Source organism: Procambarus clarkii, chromosome 23, assembly GCF_040958095.1.
Source record: "Procambarus clarkii isolate CNS0578487 chromosome 23, FALCON_Pclarkii_2.0, whole genome shotgun sequence".
Lineage (NCBI taxonomy): Eukaryota > Metazoa > Arthropoda > Malacostraca > Decapoda > Cambaridae > Procambarus > Procambarus clarkii.
The window spans coordinates 36353527-36377347 of NC_091172.1; the positions used below are offsets into that span (position 1 = coordinate 36353527).

The window sequence follows — 23821 nt, forward strand, 5'->3', positions numbered from 1 at the left end:
TCGAAACCAATCAACACAAAACCAACAGCTCCGAAACCTACACAAGGTAAGGTAGGTAACTCTATCAATTCCCTTGAGAATCTTGTATGTGATGATCATGTCCCCCCGAATTCTTCTGCCTTTCAGCGACGGGAGGTTTACATAGTCTCTCCTCGTAGCTCATGCCCCCCTCAGTTCGGGCACTAGTTTGGTAGGAAACCATTGATTTTTTCTCAAGTTTAGTCTTATGCTTGAAAAGATATGGACTCCATGCTGGAAGTGCATACTCCAGGATTGATCTGACATATGCGGTATGCAAGACTCGACTCTGAATGATTCCTTAATTACACCATTTTATTAAGACGTTCTTAGGTTGGCCAACCTGGCATATGCCACTAATGTTATCCTCTTGATATGGGCTTCAGGAGACAGGTCTGGCGTGATATCAACACCCAGGTATTTCTCCCTGATTCTTGAAGAATTTTATCTCCAAATGATACCTTTTATCTGGCCTCCTGCTCCCTTCACCTATCTTCATTACATTACATTTGTTTGGGTTAAACTCTAGCAACCATTTGATGGACAATTCCTTTAGTTTGTCTAGGTCTTTTTGACGCCTCAAGCTCTCGTCCTTCTCTGTTTTAATTCTTTTCGTAATTTTAACAAAAATTAAAAAAATCGTAATACTACAATTTTTGGTCTACAAAAATTGAGAGAAATGAATCTATACCCTCTGCAAGATTATTTGTGAATATCAGAAACATAAAAGTGTGTGTGTATGTGTTTTTGCGTATGCGGATGTGCGCGTGCATGCGCGTGTGTAAGACAAATTTATGTTGTAGTCATAATACTGGAAAATTGATTGGTTAGAAAGGCCGGGTCAAAGAGCTAATAGCTCGATTCTGCAGATACAAATAGTAAATACAAATAGTAAATACACACACACACACACATATAAACACACTGTCTCTCTCTTTGCATAGCTGTCCAGCTAACTTTGCCTTAATCTGTACATCATAAACCAGTGCCTGGCAATAGTTCTCTAACCTCAACATAATTCTTTCATTTATCAAGATTTGTTTGCTGTTTACCCTTGGCGGACAGGTTCCCCCATGGCGGATAGCGGTCTTGTGGGCAGGTTTCCTGGCAGGTTTGGCCTCTTGGTGGAAGGTCCCCCTTAGGGACAGGTCCTCTTGGATGAAGATCCCCTTTGGGGCACGTCTTCTTTGAGGAAGGTCCCCTGGCGGGCAGGTACTCCTGGAGGAAGGTTCCCTGGCGGGCAGGTATTCCTGGAGGAAGGTCCCCTGGCGGGCAGGTACTCCTGGAGGAAGGTTCCCTGGCGGGCAGGTACTCCTGGAGGAAGGTTCCCTGGCGGGCAGGTACTCCTGGAGGAAGGTTCCCTGGCGGGCAGGTACTCCTGGAGGAAGGTTCCCTGGCGGGCAGGTACTCCTGGAGGAAGGTCCCCTGGCGGGCAGGTACTCTTGGAGGAAGGTTCCCTGGCGGGCAGGTACTCCTGGAGGAAGGACCCCTGGCGGGCAGGTACTCTTGGTGGAAGGTCCCCTGGCGGGCAGGAACTCTTGGTGGAAGGTCCCCTGGCGGGCAGGTACTCTTGGTGGAAGGTCCCCTGGCGGGCAGGTACTCTTGGTGGAAGGTCCCCTGGCGGGCAGGTACTCCTGGAGGAAGGTTCCCTGGCGGGCAGGTACTCCTGGAGGAAGGACCCCTGGCGGGCAGGTACTCTTGGTGGAAGGTCCCCTGGCGGGCAGGAACTCTTGGTGGAAGGTCCCCTGGCGGGCAGGTACTCTTGGTGGAAGGTCCCCTGGCGGGCAGGTACTCTTGGTGGAAGGTCCCCTGGCGGGCAGGTACTCCTGGAGGAAGGTCCCCTGGCGGGCAGGTACTCCTGGAGGAAGGTTCCCTGGCGGGCAGGTACTCCTGGAGGAAGGTTCCCTGGCGGGCAGGTACTCCTGGAGGAAGGTTCCCTGGCGGGCAGGTACTCCTGGAGGAAGGTTCCCTGGCGGGCAGGTACTCCTGGAGGAAGGTCCCCTGGCGGGCAGGTACTCCTGGAGGAAGGTTCCCTGGCGGGCAGGTACTCCTGGAGGAAGGTCCCCTGGCGGGCAGGTACTCCTGGAGGAAGGTTCCCTGGCGGGCAGGTACTCCTGGAGGAAGGTTCCCTGGCGGGCAGGTACTCCTGGAGGAAGGTTCCCTGGCGGGCAGGTACTCCTGGAGGAAGGTTCCCTGGCGGGCAGGTACTCCTGGAGGAAGGTTCCCTGGCGGGCAGGTACTCCTGGAGGAAGGTTCCCTGGCGGGCAGGTACTCCTGGAGGAAGGTTCCCTGGCGGGCAGGTACTCTTGGAGGAAGGTTCCCAAGAGGGATGGTACTTTGAAGGAGCAGATCACCGTTCCATTGAACCTATACAAATAAAGACAATGCAAGATTAAGTTATTTAAGCTACCTTTCGCTCTCCCTTCACATGGTCATCCCACTCTTTACCTCTCACTCTTCTCTCCTTCCTTCTTCAACTCCTCCCTTTATTTCTGCCGTTTTACCATCATCCTCTTCTTTCATTTCTTTGCTGAATCACTTCAGTGCCTCTTTCCAAATTCTTGCTTCCATTCATGAATTCCTATATTCTCATCCTGGTTTCCTTCATCTCTCCTTTCGTCCCATCTACCTTACCTTCTTTCCTCCACCCTCGCAAAGTTCCATATTCCTTTGGCTTTTCGTCCTCCCTTCTTATGCAGCTTAAAGGATCGCGTCCATTAACGTTTCCTGTCGGTGACGGATGAAATCTGGTGACAGAAAAAGTCTCCAAAAATAAAAGAAGAGAGTTGTCAGAGAGAGAGAGAGAGAGAGAGACAGAGAGAGACAGAGAGAGACAGAGAGAGAGAGAGAGAGAGAGAGAGAGAGAGAGAGAGAGAGAGAGAGAGAGAGAGAGAGAGAGAGAGAGAGAGAGAGAGAGAGAGAGAGAGAGAGAGAGAGAGAGAGAGAGAGAGAGAGAGAGAGAGAGACAGAGAGAGAGACAGAGAGAGACAGAGAGAGAGAGAGAGAGAGAGAGAGAGAGAGAGAGAGAGAGAGAGAGAGAGAGAGAGAGAGAGAGAGAGAGAGAGAGAGAGAGAGAGAGAGAGAGAGAGAGAGAGAGAGAGAGAGAGAGAGAGAGAGACAGACAGACAGAGACAGAGACAGAGAGACAGAGAGACAGAGAGAGGGAGAGAGAGAGAGAGAGAGAGAGAGAGAGAGAGAGAGAGAGAGAGAGAGAGAGACAGAGAGAGACAGAGAGAGAGAGAGAGAGAGAGAGAGAGAGAGAGAGAGAGAGAGAGAGAGAGAGAGAGAGAGAGAGAGAGAGAGAGAGAGAGAGAGAGAGAGAGAGAGAGAGAGAGAGAGAGAGAGAGAGAGAGAGAGAGAGAGAGAGAGAGAGAGAGAGAGAGAGAGAGAGAGAGAGAGAGAGAGAGAGAGAGAGAGAGAGAGAGAGAGAGAGAGAGAGAGAGAGAGAGAGAGAGAGAGAGAGAGAGAGACAAAGTATCGCAAAAAGAAAACTTAGTAGAACGATTAGTAAAAATCACACAAGCGAGATGCCAATAAATTAGACGAAAGGAGAGACAAACTGGATAATAAACGAGAATACCAATGAATAATGAATGAAAAATAATAATAGAGAACTGTACATATATATAGGAAAAGCGAGGGGAACTAGACAAAAACATCAAGATGCAAGATATGCAAAACCAATTATGTAAATAACAAGAGTGAAATGATGAGGGCTAATTTAAGTTGTGAGCCAAAGCTACTCTCTCCTCCAGCTATCAACGATGTGACTTGTCAGCAATGTTACTCATCCCCCCTAGCTGACGCAGAAGGAAATTCTATTGAGGCAATTAGTTGACAACGATGGAGGTAGTCAGCTAGGTCATTATGTAGCAAGAGAGCCATAAATATTAGAACAACATGAACAGCAGAACAGCCACAGAGGCGCAGCGAGAGACAGTCAGCGCAAAACTATGGGAAATCAACACCTCCAAGACGCTAACCATGGGATGGGTCAACGGTGACGTGGTCAAGAGGTTGTCAGATACGATGCAGTCATGCTAATACATAGGGAAGAGCCCTTCCATATCAAATGCAAGCCGAAGACCACACGTTCAGCTGGATAAGAGAGGACGCATGGAGAGGAAAGAACTGTTGAAGAAGTTGTGTAGGGTGGAAAGTAAATAAGGCTCTCTTGTGCTCAGCACCTTGTCATTCAATGATCTTTTCCTCATTTAGAGATCATAATTAGGAAGTGTCTTTTTATATGTGTTAAAAAGTAATTTTTAAGTGTCATTCCAGTGTGTATTAATGGTTCTGTCTTAGTGATCTTGGGCTTACCGTCCCTATTGACCCCCCCTAGTGACTTAGTGTCCTTAATTTTCCAGTACTACTCCTCCGTCAGTCCATTGTTGAGGTTTGTCAGTATTGAGTGTCCAGCCTTGCTCCCATGTCTTCTATAGTACATCTCAAGTGGATTCAGAATTATTCGAGTGTCAGATCATGAACCTTTTACTTTTCATTTGTTCCTTACACCAGTGCCGGAAGGATACTATACGATCTACAAGTCCTATGGTTCTCTCTCTTCGGCTGCTTGTCCAGGAACTCAGGGTGGTGGCAGCATTAATTTTTATTTTGTAAGTCATACGAAGACCGTAGCAACTAATATATCTATATCTCTCTCACTCTCTCTCTCGTGCTCTCCCTCAGCCTCTCTCCTGTTCTCCCGCGCTCTCGCTCTCTCTCACAACCTTCTCCCTTAAGTTCCCTACGCAGAGCTCAGTCTTTCTTGAGTAATTATTTAGGTCCTCATATGACGGACCGAGAATTACAATATTACAGCGAGCAGCGGTTATTATATGGGTGATGTTCGTCATTACAATGGTAGCAGCGGTTGGACTACGAATTATATCAGTTGATGACACCAGTCAGAAGAGAAGTGAACATCTTCTCACATCAACTGACATTCTCTGAAGAACATCATTCATGGGTGAAGAACACGAAGTAACGTTGCAGAACTACAGGAAGAATACAGTAAATGGGCTTTTCAATAAACAACAAGACTACGGTAATTGTAGGCGGCAATGTCTAATTTCTTATTATTTTTAAATGCATTTTCCAGTTAGGAAACTTTGTGTTCACCATGACAAAGAAAAGATAAATTATGAATATAATAATTTTGTGTAATAATCTGGTGAACTGAGGAACCAGTGGAAATGTTGTTCCAGTATAAATTGTTTTGTGATTTGTGTTAGATTTGTTATTGGTTTTTATTTCAGTCATGTGGGAGGATTGCTGGGCGCCATGGACTGTATGCTCAGCAGGGATTTTGAGTTACCTTTGGTAACTGTTACTATTAAGATTTTTTATTTTTTAACATTTCTTAACTGTGATATGTATGTATTTAGATAGGCTAGTTACTTATTTTTTTTAACGAGGCATGTGCTAGTTCTTTTGTTGTCTGGGATAAGAAAAACCTGTTCGAGTTCCTCACCCATGGGTTTTCTTAAACTGGGATAATGGGGGGGGGGAGGGGATAAATGATATTAGAGAGCAGTACATGGTAGAACAGCAAGAACAGCAGAACAACCACAGAATCACGGCGACAGCCAGTCCGCGCATTTCAATGGGAAATTCACACCTCCAAGACGCTAACCGTGAGATGGGTCAACGGAGAAGTGGTCACGAGGTTGTCAGATACGATGCAGTCATGCTAATTCACAGGGATTGACCCTTCCACATCAAATGCAAGCCGAAGACCTCATGTTCGGCTGGATAAGAGAGGACATATCGAAAGAACACAACTGTGGAAAAAGTGGTGTAGGGTTGGAGTGTTTGTTGCTCCGGGATGAACATCGTTTTAACGTCACGTGGAACATCCGGATAGTAAATATGGTTCTCCTGTGCCCAGTACCTTGTCATTCAAATATCTTTTCCTCGGTTAAGGAATATAGTTAAGTACTTTCGTATATAATAATACCTCTTCAGATGGATGGATTTACAATTCATTGGTGTGGATATAAAGAGAGGAATGAGGTGAGATGAGAAACAATGTCTATGTTCACAATCGTAAGAGAATAATGAGATAAGAGAATATTAATAAGGTATTATTGAGATTAATGTGTATCAGTGATTTTACTCAAATCGTTTTTTAACTGATCAATAAAATGAGGATCTAAATTATTCAAATTACTACTAATGATCAAATTGCACGATTTTGTAATCTGTATTAAATTAAATTCAGTATTGTTTCTATTGAAAACGCTTTTACAATTCGTTATTGAAGAAGCCCTCTTCCAATAAATTTGATGAGAAATTTCTGACAAATGAACAAACAAAGCATTAGACAACTGGTCATGTCCTTCACAACATTTATGTTGCGAAATTCTAAATTTCAAATGTTTGGATCTTTGACCTATATAGAACCTAGTGCATTCCTTACAAGGTATTTTGTAAATGACACAATTATCACCACGAGGACTGCTTATAACTAACAGTTTTCAAACATAATTTTTTCCAACAATAAATTGTTTTCCCACAGTGTTAATGTTTCGTATTTTCATTATTGTGTTGTCCTTCATGTTAAATATAAAAAGTTTTGTTACTGCATTGTATAGGACTCGACTGTACCACCGTAGAGAAGCAAGGAGTTTTATAACAACCCACGGGAAACATATTTTATCTTATAAAACCATGAAGTTATCTGATCACGCCATCTAGGTCCACAGTTACGGGGTTTCTTATTATGATAACTTATCCTTTCTCCAAATCTTTCCTCTTCAGTTGCAGTCTGTTGCATGACATTATTTTCCTGTATTTTACTAGTTATCTAACTCAGTTGAACTGGAACTTTAAATTCTTCTTCCTGGCTGACATAGATGAGAGTTTCAGTCAGGAAACTATGATTCCATTTGGCTGAAAACGATGGAAGTTGTCAGTTACGACATCTTTTTCCCAAGCAGCAGCAGGTGGACCAGCCAGGCAGATCTTCTGCGTTGCTGACACAGATGATGAGCGTCAGCTCCACTTGGCGTCCATTACCTCGCTATCCATCACTGGATCGCACACAGCTTTCGTGATGCATTGAAACGTAGCAAAAAGTAACACAAGTGGGGCGCCTTCTTGAGGACTCTGGCCTCGCTCCAATCTCTGCCATCCTCCACATCTCTCTGTCTGTCTGTCTGTCTCGTTCTCTTTCTTCTCTGTCTGTCTGTCTGTCTGTCTGTCTGTCTGTCTGTCTGTCTGTCTGTCTGTCTGTCTGTCTGTCTGTCTGTCTGTCTGTCTGTCTCTCTCTCTCTCTCTCTCTCTCTCTCTCTCTCTCTCTCTCTCTCTCTCTCTCTCTCTCTCTCTCTCTCTCTCTCTCTCTCTCTCTCTCTCGACGTTAATTTTTACTCCAATAAAAAAAAATTGACCTCATACATAATGAGTAGCTTTATAACTTCATAAGAAAAAAATTAGAGAAAATATATTAATTCAGGAAAACTTGGCTTATTAGGCAAATCGGGCCTTGAATAGTAGGCTGAGAAGTGCGTTCTGGCTACTAGGTACGACATACATACATATATATATATATATATATATATATATATATATATATATATATATATATATATATATATATATATATATATATATATTTAAATTTCCTCACTAAAGCTCTGCAACCACTAAATTCTGCCGCAAATTTAAATATGTAAAATTAATAAACAAAATGTGAATTAAAAGGCGAACGCACCACACCAAACCCTCTCACAACTACACGCCAATTTTTCAAACACAAACTTTCCACTACCATAAACCGCTCTCACAACCACAAACCAATTTCCTCACTACAAACCCTCTCCCAACCTCAAGCCCATCTCCCCAGCTCAAACCCTCACTCACACCACAAGCCTTTGATCAACAAAACCGCTAGCTCCACGAGAGCCATATATAACCTCACTGTAAGCTTACACATGTGTGACACGCCGATGTTTCTATCTCAGGGCTTACCAATTAAAACCCAATAAACCGCAATGTCTCCTTGATATTGGCCAATTAAGTGCTAATTAGATCTGAGTATCGGAAGTAAACCAATAACGCTACAACCTGGTGGGTCAACTAACTGCTATGGCAATAAAGGAGGGCAACAGCGGAACTGGATTGAATTTCAAATTGGATGAAACTAAATGCTACAAACTAATGAATAGTAAATACACTGCAGATTGGAATTTGATCTCTTTGTTTCAGCCGCAACTTCGAATATATATATATATGTATATATATATATATATATATATATATATATATATATATATATATATATATATATATATATATATATATATATATATATATTATTAAATATGACCGAAAAAGAAAGATTAATAATTCTAACACGAATTTTCTCGATCTTTCTTACGTTTCTTTTACTTGAGCGCGTTTCGTAAAACTTATTACATTTTCAAAGACTGCAGTCTTTGCAAAGACGGAGTTTTCCACACTGCAGTCTACACTAAGGAAACAAACATAGGAATGTGCCTGAATGCCAACAGTGACTGCCCGGACAGGTACAAGAGGAGTGTTGATAACGCTTATGTCGACCGTGCTCTCAGCCACAGCTCAGAATGGAAGCAAGTCGATGAAGAACTCTGTAGGGTAAGGCAGGTCCTAGTCAACAACGGCTTCTCCAATAGTTTCGTGGAAGACATCATAAGAAGGAAAGTGAAACGCCATGCAACCTCTGAAGAGACAACTAACACAACACCTATACCCCCTATTAGACTATTTTACAGGAACTTCTTTTCCACAGCCCATAAAACGGAGGAAAGGGTCCTGAAAGATATTGTTAATAGAAACGTTATCCCTACAGACAAAAATCAGAAGATACAATTGACGATCTACTATAAAACCAAGAAAACGGCCAACCTACTCATGAGAAACTCTCCAGACACAAACCAGAACGCTTTAAAAGAGACCAATGTCGTCTATGCCTTCAAATGCCTATTTGGGGACTGTAAGCTTCAAAGAGTTCAGTATAGAGGCAAGACAACAACATCTCTTTCCAGGCGATTAACGATGCATAAGCAACAGGGCTCCATTAAGGAACATATATTCTCTTCTCACAACCAGACCATCACCAGAGAAATCTTAACAAAAAACACGGAAATCATCGATAGATACAGCGATAGTAGGCGGTTTGATATCTGCGAGGCACTACACATTAAGAAGTCGACACCAGCAATCAACAGCCAATTAATGCACAACTACATTCTACCCACTTCAAGACTCCGCACCAATATAGAAGCATCAAGAAATATGTGCCAATAGGCCCTTTGCAGTTACTTCCATTCTTCCCTTTAACTTACAAAATATTATACCCATTGTTTCGTGTTCTGTCTTGTGTTGAAAGTTTGTTTTCACCTCATCCAAAACTGCTGTAACATATCACCTCACCCAAATGCAGATATAAAATCGAAGCTATTTAAACTCTGTTTTTTTATAGTTGTGTGTGTGTAAACAAAATTCTTTGAAAATGTAATAAGTTATTACGAAACGCGTTCAAGTGTCGCCTCAGACTAGAAATAAAAATGAATTTTGGAGAATTGATTTTTCAGTTACCATCAACAGTGAAAAAAAATATAAGAAAAATTGAGAAAATTCGTGTTAGAATTATTAATCTTACTTTTTCGGTCATATTTAATAATAAATGTCTACAGGAAAGACTACTACCAAAATATAGAACACTTTAGAACTTTAGAACACTTTCCTACCAGGAGATTCGAACCTTAGCCAACACTGAAGTAACTGGTACGTCTTTAACCCACTGAACCAAACTCAGACCTTTAAAAGAGATGGTAATTTCGGGGTATTTAAACCCCTCAAAGATCACCACCTCCCAAGGGCAACTAGAGCAAGTGAGGAACGTGAGTGAGGGGTAATAAAGTATTAAAGTCTGTGACCTCAATGTTGTTTGGTGCTATAAGTTCCTCTAAGGTCTACTATGTCTTTTAGTCAAAGTTTTACCCCTCTTCCCGCTCTTGTTTCCCTCCTTCCTCACAATTTGGTACTACCAGGAAATAACTTCATCCAGCTTGACTTACAAATATATTGCCTCCATATATGCTAGCATATCTATGCTTTTTTCCTTCGATCTTTACTTTATCACATATATTTTTTTTTTGAGATGCTATCATTATTTGCATTTAAGATATTTAAACCCTGGATACCTTATGTGCTAGTTTAAAAGGTTGGAAAGTAAATGGGAATATAGTGTTAGGAGAGAAAAGGAAGAGATTAGGCTGTGTCAAGAAAGGGGATTATAAATTGAAAATAGAAGATAGGGGGACGGAGGGGGAGGAAGTGCCCAGAGGCAGATCAAAATATGAGGGGGTGTTATTATGAGTTATATGGAGGAGAGGAAGGGTGGGGGCAAGAGATGTAGGAATGAACGGTACGGGTATCGGGGAGATGGATGACGACATGAGGGAGGGAGGCGTTATGAGGAGCAGAGGATTGCTCCTGAATAAGAGAGAAAGCTTGATGTGGCAACGTCTTAGTGCGAGTATTAATGAGAATATATGTATGTATGAAAGTGTATTTATGTATGTGTGTTTATGAGTGTATGTGGTAGCATGTCGGCGTCTGTAAGTGTCTTTAAGCTTATGAGTTTAAATGACTGTTTTGTGAGTGTGTTATGAGAGCAAATATACGTGTGAGGCTGTGACTAGCGTTTGCTCAGTTCCCTGCGGTGAGTCGTAAGTCAATATCCGAGCATAACTACACCAACTTACTGTCTAATCTCTGAGTAATAACTCTGGATCAACACTCTTCAAAGTTTCCTTCAAGACCGAGAGAAGATGAGACTAATACAATCACCAGATTACGGGGATTTAACCCACCAAGAAAACACCAGGAAATCAGGCTAAATTACGTTCCCAAACACAGAATTTTCAGAGAGTTAAATATTGAGGAGAAACTGTGTGGAGATACTTAGGAAAATTTGTTAATTCGAGTTTTTGAAACGATTTAAGATCCGGGTTTATTAAGTTGTAATTTTCGGGGAAGAAAATTTGTATCTCTGATTTAAATGAAAACACGAATGATATGCAGGTATCATATCATCATATCATATCACCTTTCTCAATACCCAGTGTGTGTCTACACACTCGTAGCATATCTTCTCACCCTCAGTATGTCTCCCCACTCTCTGTATCTCCCTTACCTTCCCCCCATTATAATTTCCTTACCACATAATCCACTCAAGCTCCGGAGCATTTAGTATGATAATCTGCAGGTCCGTCTCTCCGTTCCCCAGCTCCTGACCTTCTCCCTCACGCCTACTCTATTATTATCTACCTTGGCCCTGTGTCTGACTGTGTGTAGGTGCTTGTGTCTGACTGTGTGTAGGTGCTTGTGTCTGACTCTGTGTAGGTGCTTGTGTCTGACTCTGTGTAGGTGTTTGTGTCTGACTGTGTGTAGGTGCTTGTGTCTGATTCTGTGTAGGTGCTTGTGTCTGACTCTGTGTAGGTGCTTGTGTCTGACTGTGTGTAGGTGCTTGTGTCTGATTCTGTGTAGGTGCTTGTGTCTGACTCTGTGTAAGTGCTTGTGTCTGACTCTGTGTAAGTGCTTGTGTATGACTCTGTGTAGGTGTTTGTGTCTGACTGTGTGTAGGTGCTTGTGTCTGACTCTGTGTAGGTGCTTGTGTCTGACTCTGTGTAGGTGCTTGTGTCTGACTCTGTGTAGGTGCTTGTGTCTGACTCTGTGTAGGTGCTTGTGTCTGACTCTGTGTAGGTGCTTGTGTCTGACTCTGTGTAGGTGCTTGTGTCTGATTCTGTGTAGGTGCTTGTGTCTGATTCTGTGTAGGTGCTGATGTCTCACTGTGTGTAGGTGCTTGTGTCTGACTCTGTGTAGGTGCTTGTGTCTGACTCTGTGTAGGTGCTTGTGTCTGACTCTGTGTAGGTGCTTGTGTCTGACTCTGTGTAGGTGCTTGTGTCTGATTCTGTGTAGGTGCTTGTGTCTGACTGTGTGTAGGTGCTTGTGTCTGACTGTGTGTAGGTGCTTGTGTCTGACTCTGTGTAGGTGCTTGTGTCTGACTGTGTGTAGGTGCTTGTGTCTGACTCTGTGTAGGTGCTTGTGTCTGACTCTGTGTAGGTGCTGATGTCTGGCTGTGTCTGCGTATGTGTTTGTGTCGGGCTGTGTCTGCGTATGTGTTTGTTTCTGACGTGTCTGCGTATGTGTTTGTTTCTGACGTGTCTACGGATGTGTTTTTGCCTGACTGGGTATGTACTTGTGTGTGACTCTCTCTGTGTAGGTGCTTGTGTCTCACTGTTTCTGTGCCTTTGTATCTTGTTTCTTACTATGTCTGCGTATTGTTTGGGCCTCACCTTGTGTATGTGCTTGTGTCTGCCCGTGTAAAAGGCTGTGACTTTGTCTCGTGTGTTGTCTTTGTTTCTTTATGTGTCTGTCTCTTGTTATGCTTGTCTATATTGTTGAGTATAGAAGAAATTTATGTGTCTGTGTCCGTCTGCGTTTGTGCAAGCGGTTAAGCCTTAAGTCTATAGTTGCGGGTCTTTCGTCTCTTTTTAGCTTCTGTAACTTTATCATTATATGGGGTGATGTCTGTCTTCATATCTATATCAATATATGGAGAATCATCACCAGCTCTTGTGACCCGTTTCTTTTATATCGGTTTACCTTCAGGACTTGTCAATATCTTGTGTCCCGTCGTTTATACTACTGAAGACGTGAGAACACTTGGTCACAACTACCATTTCATCAACGGTTTGCCACTTGGTGAATACTGTGGGAACGCTTCGTTGTATTTTGTTTACCCATTTATGTGTCCAGGTTGCACCCATGACCTATCGCCCTGTTCCCACTAAGGCAAACAATAATTAAATACCATATCCATGTTCCTGGATATTTAGCATGTTCTGATCATGTCTCCGATGAGTCTACTCTTTGTTCTAGCACTGTTAAAGCACATTATCGTCATACTCGTTCTCGTCGCTACTGTTTTCGTTCTCGTCTCGTCTTGTGTCAAATCTGTGGACCTATGTGACTATTTTTTTAAATTAATTTTGAATCTCGATAGTTCTAACCAGATGGTTCATGCTTTAATACAGGATTCTAAATGCTTCTGTATTGCAGTTGCTGAAGGTTGTTTACAGAGTTAGCAATTATCATAGATGTTGCGATTGTTATTGGTACATCTGATGAGAGACTTGGCATGTTGATGACTGCCCGGACCCTCTCTGTTTCCCTGACCAGCCTTCTCAGACTCTTCCCCTGTTATCAATACAGTCCTAGCGATCAGATTTCGGAACTAAGCCAAATATTTCTCATTTACAACGTCTAGTGAAATAAAAAAAATTAATACATAAGTATAATTTTTTGTACATTTCATTTAAACAAAAGGCAATAAATGCCTTAGAAAATATGATGACAAATAATTATATATATCTATGAATTGAGAACGACACCAGTCACAAAAGCAGACCCGGTTTGATGAGATTACCCACAAAGACGACCCACATTTTCCCTGCTTTTCAGGGCACAATGGGTTAATCACCCCCAATGACATTTTCCTGACGTTGAACATAATCTAATGTGGGCATAATTTTTTGTCGTGCGTTTGAGAAAGATGACGAGTGAAGCATCTAATTACGAAAACAAATAAAAGCGTTGTTTGTCGAGGACCAAATAGGAGGGATGGGGGAAGAGAGGTGAGGGACAGAGGAGGAGGCATGTCGAGGGAGCTAATATCCGGCCGATCGGTGAAGTAGTGGCCAGTGTCCGGACGCTGTCTCGGCCGCTCTCCTTTACACAAAGACAACCCAAATAGGTGTCTGCTATTTTTGATATAGGGGCTGTGCTCTTATTTTGTCTGTCTGTTTCTGTCGTCTGTCTGTCTGTCTGTCTGTCTGTCTGTCTGTCTGTCTGTCTGTCTGTCTGTCTGTCTGTCTGTCTGTCTGTCTGTCTGTCTGTCTGTTGAAGAAAGGATGCCAGACAGTTGCGGTTTTTCTCGCACAGCTCCCCATGGTGAATTATGATTATATGGTGGTTTGGTCGACCCCGATTCCCTTTTTTAACGACGCCTATGAAGTCTGAAACATCCAAAGAGTGCTTATCAACATACATCTCGGCAGTTACTGGCGTCGATTCATAGGTGATTCAACGTCGATAATGGTGATTCTAAGTTAATTCATCGTTACTCGAGCATGTTTTGCCAATTAGGAGAACGGGAGGGATAAAGGAAGAAAGAACAGGAGAGAGAGGATGAGAGTGAGGAAGGGAGACCAGGTGGGAGGGAGAGAGGGAGAATTATAGGGAAGGAGGAAGGGAGATTTGGAGGGAAGGACGGAGGCAGGGAGAATGTTGTATGAGGAGAGGGAGGAGAAAGTCAAACAGATATCTTTTCATCTTTGTCGGAGACAGGGCCGCGGGGACGTTGAGCCCCGAAATCATCGTAAGGTATCCTTTTTAGTTACCAGTAAACTCATTGTCATCATGGCAATACTAAATCCACAACAGATATTAAAATCCTCATCCACAACTGATCTAACCCTATCATCACTGTCTCATCCATATCGAGAATGTATGTTTATTTTTTCGAGGTTGGATGCCAGATGCTTGTGGCTAGCAACATTAAAATTTGTTGATTAATGATGACTTATCAGGAGTGTCATAGATGGTCAGGGTCTGCCCAATGCTCCCCATCTTGAAGGGCGCATTGCAACAGTACCCGCCCTTCACAAAGACTAGATGTGAAATGTTCAGCCCAGAGTCAATGGACCTAAGTATTAGTTTAAATAAAATGTAAAATAAGATATTCACCTTCATTTTATAAGATCTGTCATGAGATCTGAATTCTCATCATCAATGTCAAATCTGTCATTAGAAGACATTTCTTCTGATGACAGATTTGCATTCAGGGCTCATCCATTTGGTTATAAAGTCGGAGAAAAAGCGTGTGTGGGCAGGGAGGAGACGAGGGAAGGGCATGTGTGGGCACGGAGGGAGAAGACGGGGAAAGGACATGTGTGTGGGGAGTGAGGGAAGAGATGGGGAGTGTGTGTGGGAGGACATGTGGAGGGTTTATGGGGGAGGAGAGGATATAGGGAGGCGTGTATGTTGGAGATGTCGAGGGCATGAGGTGGGGAATGCATGTAGTGTGAAGATGTTCACTGTGATCAAAACTGTTACAGTGATATCGGTAGACAGGGAGAGTAAGGGGGAAGATATGGGCATCGAACAGACCCGATACTACCAGGTCCCCCATCTAGCGTGTGTGTGTGTGTGTGTACTCACCTAGTTGTACTTGCGGGGGTTGCACTTTGCCTCTATATTCCCGCTTCTCAACCGTCAATCAACTGGTTAGGTTAGGTTAGGTACAGATTTACAGATTCCTGAGCCTACTGGGTTCTATCATACCTACGTTTGAAACTGTGAATAGAGTCAGACTCCACCACATCGCTTCCTAGTGCATTCCATTTGTTAATTACTCTGACACTGAACAAAATCTTTCTAATGTCTCAAATTTGGGAACTACGTTTGCCCCTGTGCCCCCTTGCTCGTCTTCCACCCATGCTGAAGAGTTTGTTTTTGTCCACCCTGTCAATTCTCCTCAGAATTTTGTAGGTTATTATCATGTCTCCCCTTACTCTTCTGTTTTCCAGGGACGTGAGGTTCAGCTCCTTCAGCCTTTCCTCGTAGCTCATACCAGGACGAGTTCTGGTGGCATACAGCGGAATCTTCTCTTACTTTGTCTAGTGTTTAACTATGTATGAACTCCAGGCTGGAGCTCGATATTTCAGGATTTGTCTGACATAAGTGGAATACAGGGTCCTGAACGATTCCTTACACAAGTTTCTAAAAGCCGTTCTTATTTTGGCTAGTCTAGCATATGTCGCTGATGATATCGTTTTGATGTGGGTCTCTGGAGACATGTTCGGTCTGATATCAACCCCCCAGATCTTTCTCTCTATTTGACTTTTGCAGGATTTCACCTCCCAGATGGTACCTTGTGTTCAGCCTTGTGCTCCCTTAGCCTAATTGCATTACTTTACACTTTCCTGAGTTGAATTTTAGTAGCCATTTTCTGGACCATTCCTCCAGTTTATCCAGGTCATCCTGCAGTCTCTTCAATCTTCATCTGCCTTGATTCTTCTCATATTTTTTGCATCATGAGCAAACATTGAGAGGAAGGAGTCTATACCATCTGGAAAATCGTTTACATATGTTAGAAACAGGATGAGTCCAAGTACAGAGCTCTGTGGGACTCCGCTGGGGACTTCTCGCCAATCTGATGTCTCCGCCCTCACAGTTACTTGCTGTTTCCTGTTGCTTAGATACTCCCTTATCCACGGAAGCACCTTACCTTTTACTACTACTACTGTCTGTTGCTCCAACTTTTGTAACAACCTTTTATGGGGTTCTGTGCATAGTAGGCCAATATATGTCAATCTTAAAAAAGACGAATATCTGGCGAAAATGAACCTCATACTCTCTGATCAAACTAAATTCCAAAGGGTAACGAAGGACACTACAGCCGAATTGAAAGCAAAGGTTAACAAATTGATCGAAACTGTGAACGCCAAGAAATCCGGACTCCTCCTGCCAAAGATTATTGGGGAATATATACCTGGATACGCGTATGGAAATGTCAAGACACACAAGCCTGGAAACCCACTTCGGTCAATCATCAGCCAGATACCCACACCCACGTACAGACTGGCGAAGCGACTCAACGGCTTGCTGACCCTTTATGTCCCTTGCACCTTCAACCTAAAGTCTCCAAAGGAAATTTGGCCTTGCATAGTAGGCCGAGCATGACGTTCTAGCTATATATATATATATATATATATATATATATATATATATATATATATATATATATATATATAAATTTTGCATCAGTTAACGAACCCATGATGGTACCCTGCGCCATAAAGCACTATGTACCCAAACTGTTAGAGTATTTGAAAGCCAAAAAGAATGCCACAAGTTCCGCGTGAATTCATCTCCAGCAGCGACGTAATGCCTGGAAATGGCAGCTGGATGTTCACATAAAAGTAAGAGCACTTGGTCCATTGCTGTTTATGGTTTATTTAGAGAAGCGGCACGGGTTGTTACCGCAAACGGGGACGCTACCGGAGGATAGGACCCTACCGGGGGATACGACCCTGCCGGAGGATACGACCCTGCCGGGGGATACGACCCTGCTGGAGGATACGACCCTGCCGGGAGATACGACCCTGCTAGGGGATACGACCCTGCCGGAGGATACGACCCTGCCGGGGGATACGACCCTGCTGGGGGATACGACCCTGCCGGAGGAAACACACCCAGGCGGGAGATCCAATAACAGTCATGTGCTTGTTGTATTATTGTTGCATAAATTAGTAACAAAATATTGTCGGAGGATGGAAATATCATTGGAGATAGAGAGAGAGACACGTGCAATATCTTCTTGCTCTGACAGGTACACTAGGAATTATACTAACTCGAACAGCGTTAAACAAACAGAGTAGGGTTTTACCTGGCATTGATTGAGTCTGTCTGTCACCATCTGTTCATGTATCAATCAAACTATCTATCTATTTATCAATCTCTCCTTCTCTCTATACATTTATCTGTTCACGTACCTATCAATCTATCCATCGATCTATCTTTCCACATAATTGTTTATCTGTTCATCTATTTATCCCATCTGTTTATTTATCTATCCATCCCTCTGTCTATACATCTATCTCATCTTCTATCCATCTATCTATCCATTCATCTATCAATCCATCTATGCATCGATCTATCTATCGATGAATAGATAGATCGATAGTACAATAAGGACTTTGTCCTCAATAGTGTCCATTTAAAAATTCACAAAGTGGACCACAAGGGTAAACCCATAGCTTTACTATTCAGCTATTAGTGTAAGAGGTTCAGGGCTCAGGAAGGTTGCTTCTTTGGTACCAGCTTTGATTAGCTTCCCAAGTGTGTATTCTGAGATGTCTAAAGGCGTAGAAACTGGATCACTATAAACTTTCTTCATCATAATTCCGTCTCATTTATGGGCATGTTGGTAAACAGATCCTCAACATCCAGAGACGATCTCACGCAACGATGACTGCGACCACTCGTTAAAACTTGAAATCAAAATTCGGAGACTTATGCTTGAAGCAGCATTACAAGTACGGATTTAGCAGAGTGTTGAGTTGCTTACGCGGTCTGTAAGTGGGTGGAGATTCTGGCTGATCATAGAAAAGGGTTTGTGGATCTCGACTATCCTATACGTGTGAACAGGCATGGTAATTTTATTAGCTTTAGGCAATGAAGTCCAGACATTTCGGAAATAACTATTTCCACTGATCTTTTTTGTCTTCGTTTTCAGTTTGGCAGTAGTACCCCCTAGTTATCCTTTGGAATTAAAGTTAGTCAAGGATGAGGTTTATTTTCTTATTTCATTCATTCTTTTCGAAGATGGCGTATATTAGTGATTCATCACCTCTTCTCACAAGCATTTATTTTCTCTCAAGACGGTTCAGAGCAGATTTGATCGTGAAACCTCGGTTTCCTGCAGCTGCGTTACTTGTTCTATTAATATATTTTGATTGTAGTCTTTCATCATACATGTAAATGAATATGACAAAAGTGTTAAAGTAATTATTATTGTATGAATCTTCAGTACAATTCTCCTTTACTTAAGAACAGCTTTAATTCGTCTGTTACTAAGAAATGAGTTTCGTTGAACCTGTCAACCTTTTCATATTTTTCCATTTATTATCGTAATTAAAAAAAATCTTGGATTTGGTTTTGGTAGAATGATGCCAGGTCAATTATAAGACCTTTACCCCATAAAAAAGGTTTAAATCTTTGCACCATGGAAATATAAAAGAATACTTGAAAAAAATTCATCCATGACAACACAGGTATTTCATTTCATCACATATTTGATGAGAGATGAAGTGGTGTGTAGTATGCACGTAATTAGGAAGGCGAGTGTGTTCACGTTGGGGTGGAGGGACCCGGTTCTGTGACCAGAAATTCATTCGCAGAAGAGCCGGCGAGAATGTTTACATATTAAAAAAATGAGGTTGTCACAAGTTTTTTTCTCCAGGGGGCGAGGGAGGGCGTTTATGAAAGTGCATCCCAAACTTCTTGACATGGGAGAAAGAACGTACAGGGAATATCAAACAGACAGACAAATACTTGTTATAGACAGAAAATACAGGGAAGAGTAGGAGACTACACTATAAGTATTATTTTGTGAAATCTGGAAAATAAAGAATTTATTAAATGGAATATTTGATTTGCTTTGCTGGCTCTGAAATTTTTATCATGTTAACATAATTGGTAGTCACGGAAAACTAAAGCTTCTGGTAATTTACGATAGTGGAAACCAGAGGATTCATAAAAAGACGGTGGCTCATGATCTGACTTTTATCATTTTGAATGAATCTCATGAAGAATAGAAAATACATATGAAGAACACTCAATGAACAATTAATTTGTTCTTGATATATACATAACGAAAGAAAAAGGAAATATACATAACGAAAAGGCAAGGAAACATTCATATACAGAACTGTTTATTAAACCTTTGTACATATAACGAGTTACAGATTATATATGAAAGAGGTAACAAACAAATGAAAACAGATAAAGACCTTTAAGGCTCATTTTCATAGCATAGTATTGCTATTTAAGTATTGCATAGAACCACTTTCCTCACTTAAGCAAATAATTCTGATAATTACCAACAAGTTCTTTCAAACTACAAAAGCCTCCAAACTCTTTCTCCTTCTATCTCTGCGTCTATTCCTCAGAGAATGAGATATACCGAGAAGACCGCGCTGGCATGATGACCACGTCGACCTTGAATGGTAAAGCAATCCCATCCTGGGTCATTCTGGGCGCTGTGTCCAATTAATTGAGTCTTTGTTGTGGTGTGTCCGAGTATAGCTGAGTCACGACCTTTCACCCCTGTGTACCTCTGGGCCTCAGTAATGACCTTCCAACTCTCATTTCCAATATACCTGTATCATGACCTTCCACCACTGAGAGCCAATGTACTACTGGCATGACCTTCCACCACTGAGTCTATGTACCACTGGCATGACCTTCCACCACTGAGTGCCACTGTACCACTGTAATGACCTGCCACCACTGAGTGCCACTGTAATGACCTTCTACCACTGAGTGCCACTGTTCCACTGTCATGACTTTTCACCACTGAGTGCCACTGTTCCACTGTCATGACTTTTCACCACTGAGTGCCACTGTTCCACTGTCATGACCTCTCACCACTGAGTGTCACTCTACCACTGTCATGACCTCTCACCACTGAGTGTCACTCTACCACTGTCATGTTAAAGCTAGACAAATCACAAAGACAAAGACAAAGTGTGCTAGACAAAGTATGTGTGTGTGTGTTGTCTCTGAACTGTTCATATTCCTGCCTGTGAAGAAACATTGTAATGCTAGGTAATAGGTGCCTCAGGGTGAAAAAACTCTGCCCATTGTTTGTTGACGGCACCGGGAATCGAACCCCGGACCACTTGATTAAGTGTCTAGCTTGCTGTCCACTCAGCCACCGCGCCATGCGGTATGTGTGTGTGTGTTGTCTCTGAACTGTTCATATTCCTGCCTGTGAAGAAACATTGGCCAACTGGAAATAACATTTGCTTCAGTTTCCGATATGGAAACAACATTAATTTATTGAGAAATTGAGAATGGGATGGGCGCGAGGAATCGAAGAAGGAGAATAAAGATTCTGAGTGAATATGAAGGCATGAATGGAAAGAGATATGATTAAATTATATAATTTATCTCTCTCCTCAATACGAGAGGGAGAGAGAGAGAGAGAGAGAGAGAGAGAGAGAGAGAGAGAGAGAGAGAGAGAGAGAGAGAGAGAGAGAGAGAGAGAGAGAGAGAGAGAGAGAGAGAGAGTGTGTGTGTGTGAGACGTAGGTAAAGTAGGTAGGTTAATGTTCAGGAGTGAGCGAGCCTGGCATGACAGAGACCAGAGAGTGTCCTCTGTACTTTGTCTGGTCTAGGTTAGTACAGATGGAGCCACCGGAGGCTGGCCTGGAGGTAAGAGCATGGCATCCTCGACTAACGTAAAACTGGTAATGGACCTCTCCTGGGGTTCATACCCTGACGTGATGTGGAAGAAGGTCCTGATGTCGTGGTAACCTCTTTCAAAATGTGACGTCAGCGTGTGAAGACAAATACACATACACACACAGGTTTTCACCGACTCATGTTCTGATTTTGGTTTTCTTGCATTTCTTGTACATGGGATCATTCTCTCCCATCCACTTAATTTTTTTTTTAAATTTATCTTGGATCTTGGCCATTTCATTCGCATGAGGCCTAAAGGTGTTTGAACAGCTTCTCATAATCTTTTGCTTCACTATGCTTCTCTCTCTCTCTGAGGTCTGTCTCTCTGTCTTCTCTGAGCTCTCTGCCTCTCTGTCTACTCCCAGCACTGTTTATCTGATTCCTTTCAACTGCATCTGCACGTGTAAAATTGAAAGGCAAGAGCCCCTTGGCGTTTTTGTCCCCCTGGACGATACGGGGGATGGAGCCCTGGCTGTCCAGGTTCGAATCCTTCAGGGGTAAAGAATTTTCTGTTGCATTTTAACTTGCGGACCATTCAAGCTTGACGCATAAATGGTACTCATTTAGATGATGAAGTGTTGTATGGTGATTTGGTGATTTGTATGATTTGTACCCAGCATGATGAAGTGATTTGATAATATATATGTGCCCAAAATGATCACCACGAGCTATCGTGAATTGGGTTAAGGGTCAGAAGACTTCCAATACTTTCGTACAGCCGGTGAGGCCTAGTGGTACAGTACACCTCTATACCAATTGCCATGTACTGGACACGCCAAGGGCGATGGAGCCCTTGCTGGAGCCCGGGTTCGAATCCTTTTGGGGTAAAAAGTTTTCTGAGATATATATATATATATATATATATACACACACTAGCTGTACCCGGCCACGCGTTGCTGTAATTCAGCAATGCATCTGCGTCGCTGAGTCACAGCAACCTTTTACTGTTTTCCAGTCCTCCTCACCATTCCCCCTCTTCCCCGGTCGCTCATCCTCCTAACCATTTCTCATTTCCCCGTCCCCTCGTCCTCCCAACCATTCCCCACTCTCCCGTCCCGTCGTTCTCCCACACCATTCCCCACTCCACTATCCCCTCGTCCTCCCCATCATCTCTCACTTCCCCGTCCCATCGTCCTCTCCACCATTACCCCCTTCCCTGTCCGGTCGTCCTCCCCACAATCCCTCACTCCTGTCCCCTCGTCCTCCCATCCATTCCTCACTCCCTCGTCCGATGCATTCCCAAACGATCTGATGTTCACATCACAAAATTGGGAACATCATATGATCTGATATTCCCATAACTGAAACATAAGAAAAACAGTTAAAATAACGAAATGAAAAACAGCGAAAAAATAAAAAAAATAAACTGTATCCACGAAATGAACGGTGTCACGGCCACTATGGATCGCAACCGGGTTCTTTGATGGTAGAACCAAAATGATATTATCCGACCCCAAGTCGGTAGTACGCTTTCAAGAAAGTGGCTATGTAGTGCACAAAAAAAGGAGGGATGAACAAAACACTGTTCCTTTCGCCAATGTATTAAATACCTTTCCACCACCGTTAAGTATATATATGTACACCGTCACCATATATAATATATAAAGAACAGATAGGCTATTTCTACACCTATGTACAATCCTTTCGGTCAGAATATCAAACGTGCTCACGTGTAGAGTTCATCAATCCCCAGTATTTCTTAACTGTCCAGTAGCGTCTCCAACCTTACTGGGAAGAACACCGGCGAGTTCACCTATACGTGGGCCAGCCCACTGACAGTGTCAGGAGGTGCCTGTACCCCCACGACCGCTCTCCAGCTACTCGCTGGCAGAGTACTTCAGCCACACGCTGAGCGGGGTCACAATCCAATACAGGGGTAGCGATCCCCTGGCAGCAGTCTCTAGCGACCAGCTAGCATCACTACTCAACAGGCATCTCCCTGTCGTCAGTCTCTTTCCTAAGCCAGTCCCAAAGATACGCCGATCCTTTCAACACTAAAGCACTTGCAGCTACCACACTGCTTCATCGGCGGCGGCTTACTTGGTCGTTTCCAAGACCATGTAGGGAGACTCTGGACTGCCCAAGATGAACTGCCCTCTCCAGCACCGCTGCCCCCAGACATCACCTCTGCGGACACAAAACGTCATCAATGACCTAGCGGTACTGGGGGAATTAGGAAATACCGCTGACCTACTGGGGAGTTGACATTGTGCTCTGTAACACACACTAGGTGGCGCTGGTCTTGATGCGTCACCTCACCAGAGGTCACTCACAACGACCCTTCTGGCTGACCAAGGCAGGAATCTTTAGCCATTTGCATGATTTATATAGCGACTACCAGATGGCATTGTCCATATTACGTACGATTCCCGTGGAGTTCGGGTTCGGACTCGTGAATGGTGCTGGAACACCACCACATTTTTTTCATGTGATTTTACATGTGAGGGAAATCTTCGACACCCCTTTACCGATTGCTTTGAAATTTTCACACATCGCTGCATATGAATAGGAGCGTGTTTTTATATACCTAATATATAGATGCCACACCTGTGTCAGGTAAAAACATACATTTTTGGAAAATAGCGCCCTCTGTTGTACATAATAGCAACATGCATGCTACACTAAATAAGTCACGAATTTCATTTCAATGTTTCCGATTGCATTGATAAATTTTATTTTCATAGATTTCGATTTATTTTATTTTTTACTGAATTATTTTATGT

The 23821-nt window shown here is 42.9% G+C and overlaps 1 protein-coding gene across 1 annotated transcript in view; it reads right to left on the reverse strand.

Annotated features, from left to right (window-relative positions):
- LOC138367819 (mucin-5AC-like) overlaps positions 1 to 23821 on the reverse strand; it is a 38908-nt gene that overhangs the window by 10379 nt on the left and 4708 nt on the right. The window contains exons 2-4 of the mRNA XM_069329795.1: positions 11929 to 12177; positions 11335 to 11844; positions 1071 to 2385 (exon numbers count right to left, since the gene is read on the reverse strand). Coding sequence (XP_069185896.1) covers positions 1071 to 2385; positions 11335 to 11844; positions 11929 to 12177 — 2074 coding nt within the window. The remainder of the gene's footprint in view (positions 1 to 1070; positions 2386 to 11334; positions 11845 to 11928; positions 12178 to 23821) is intronic.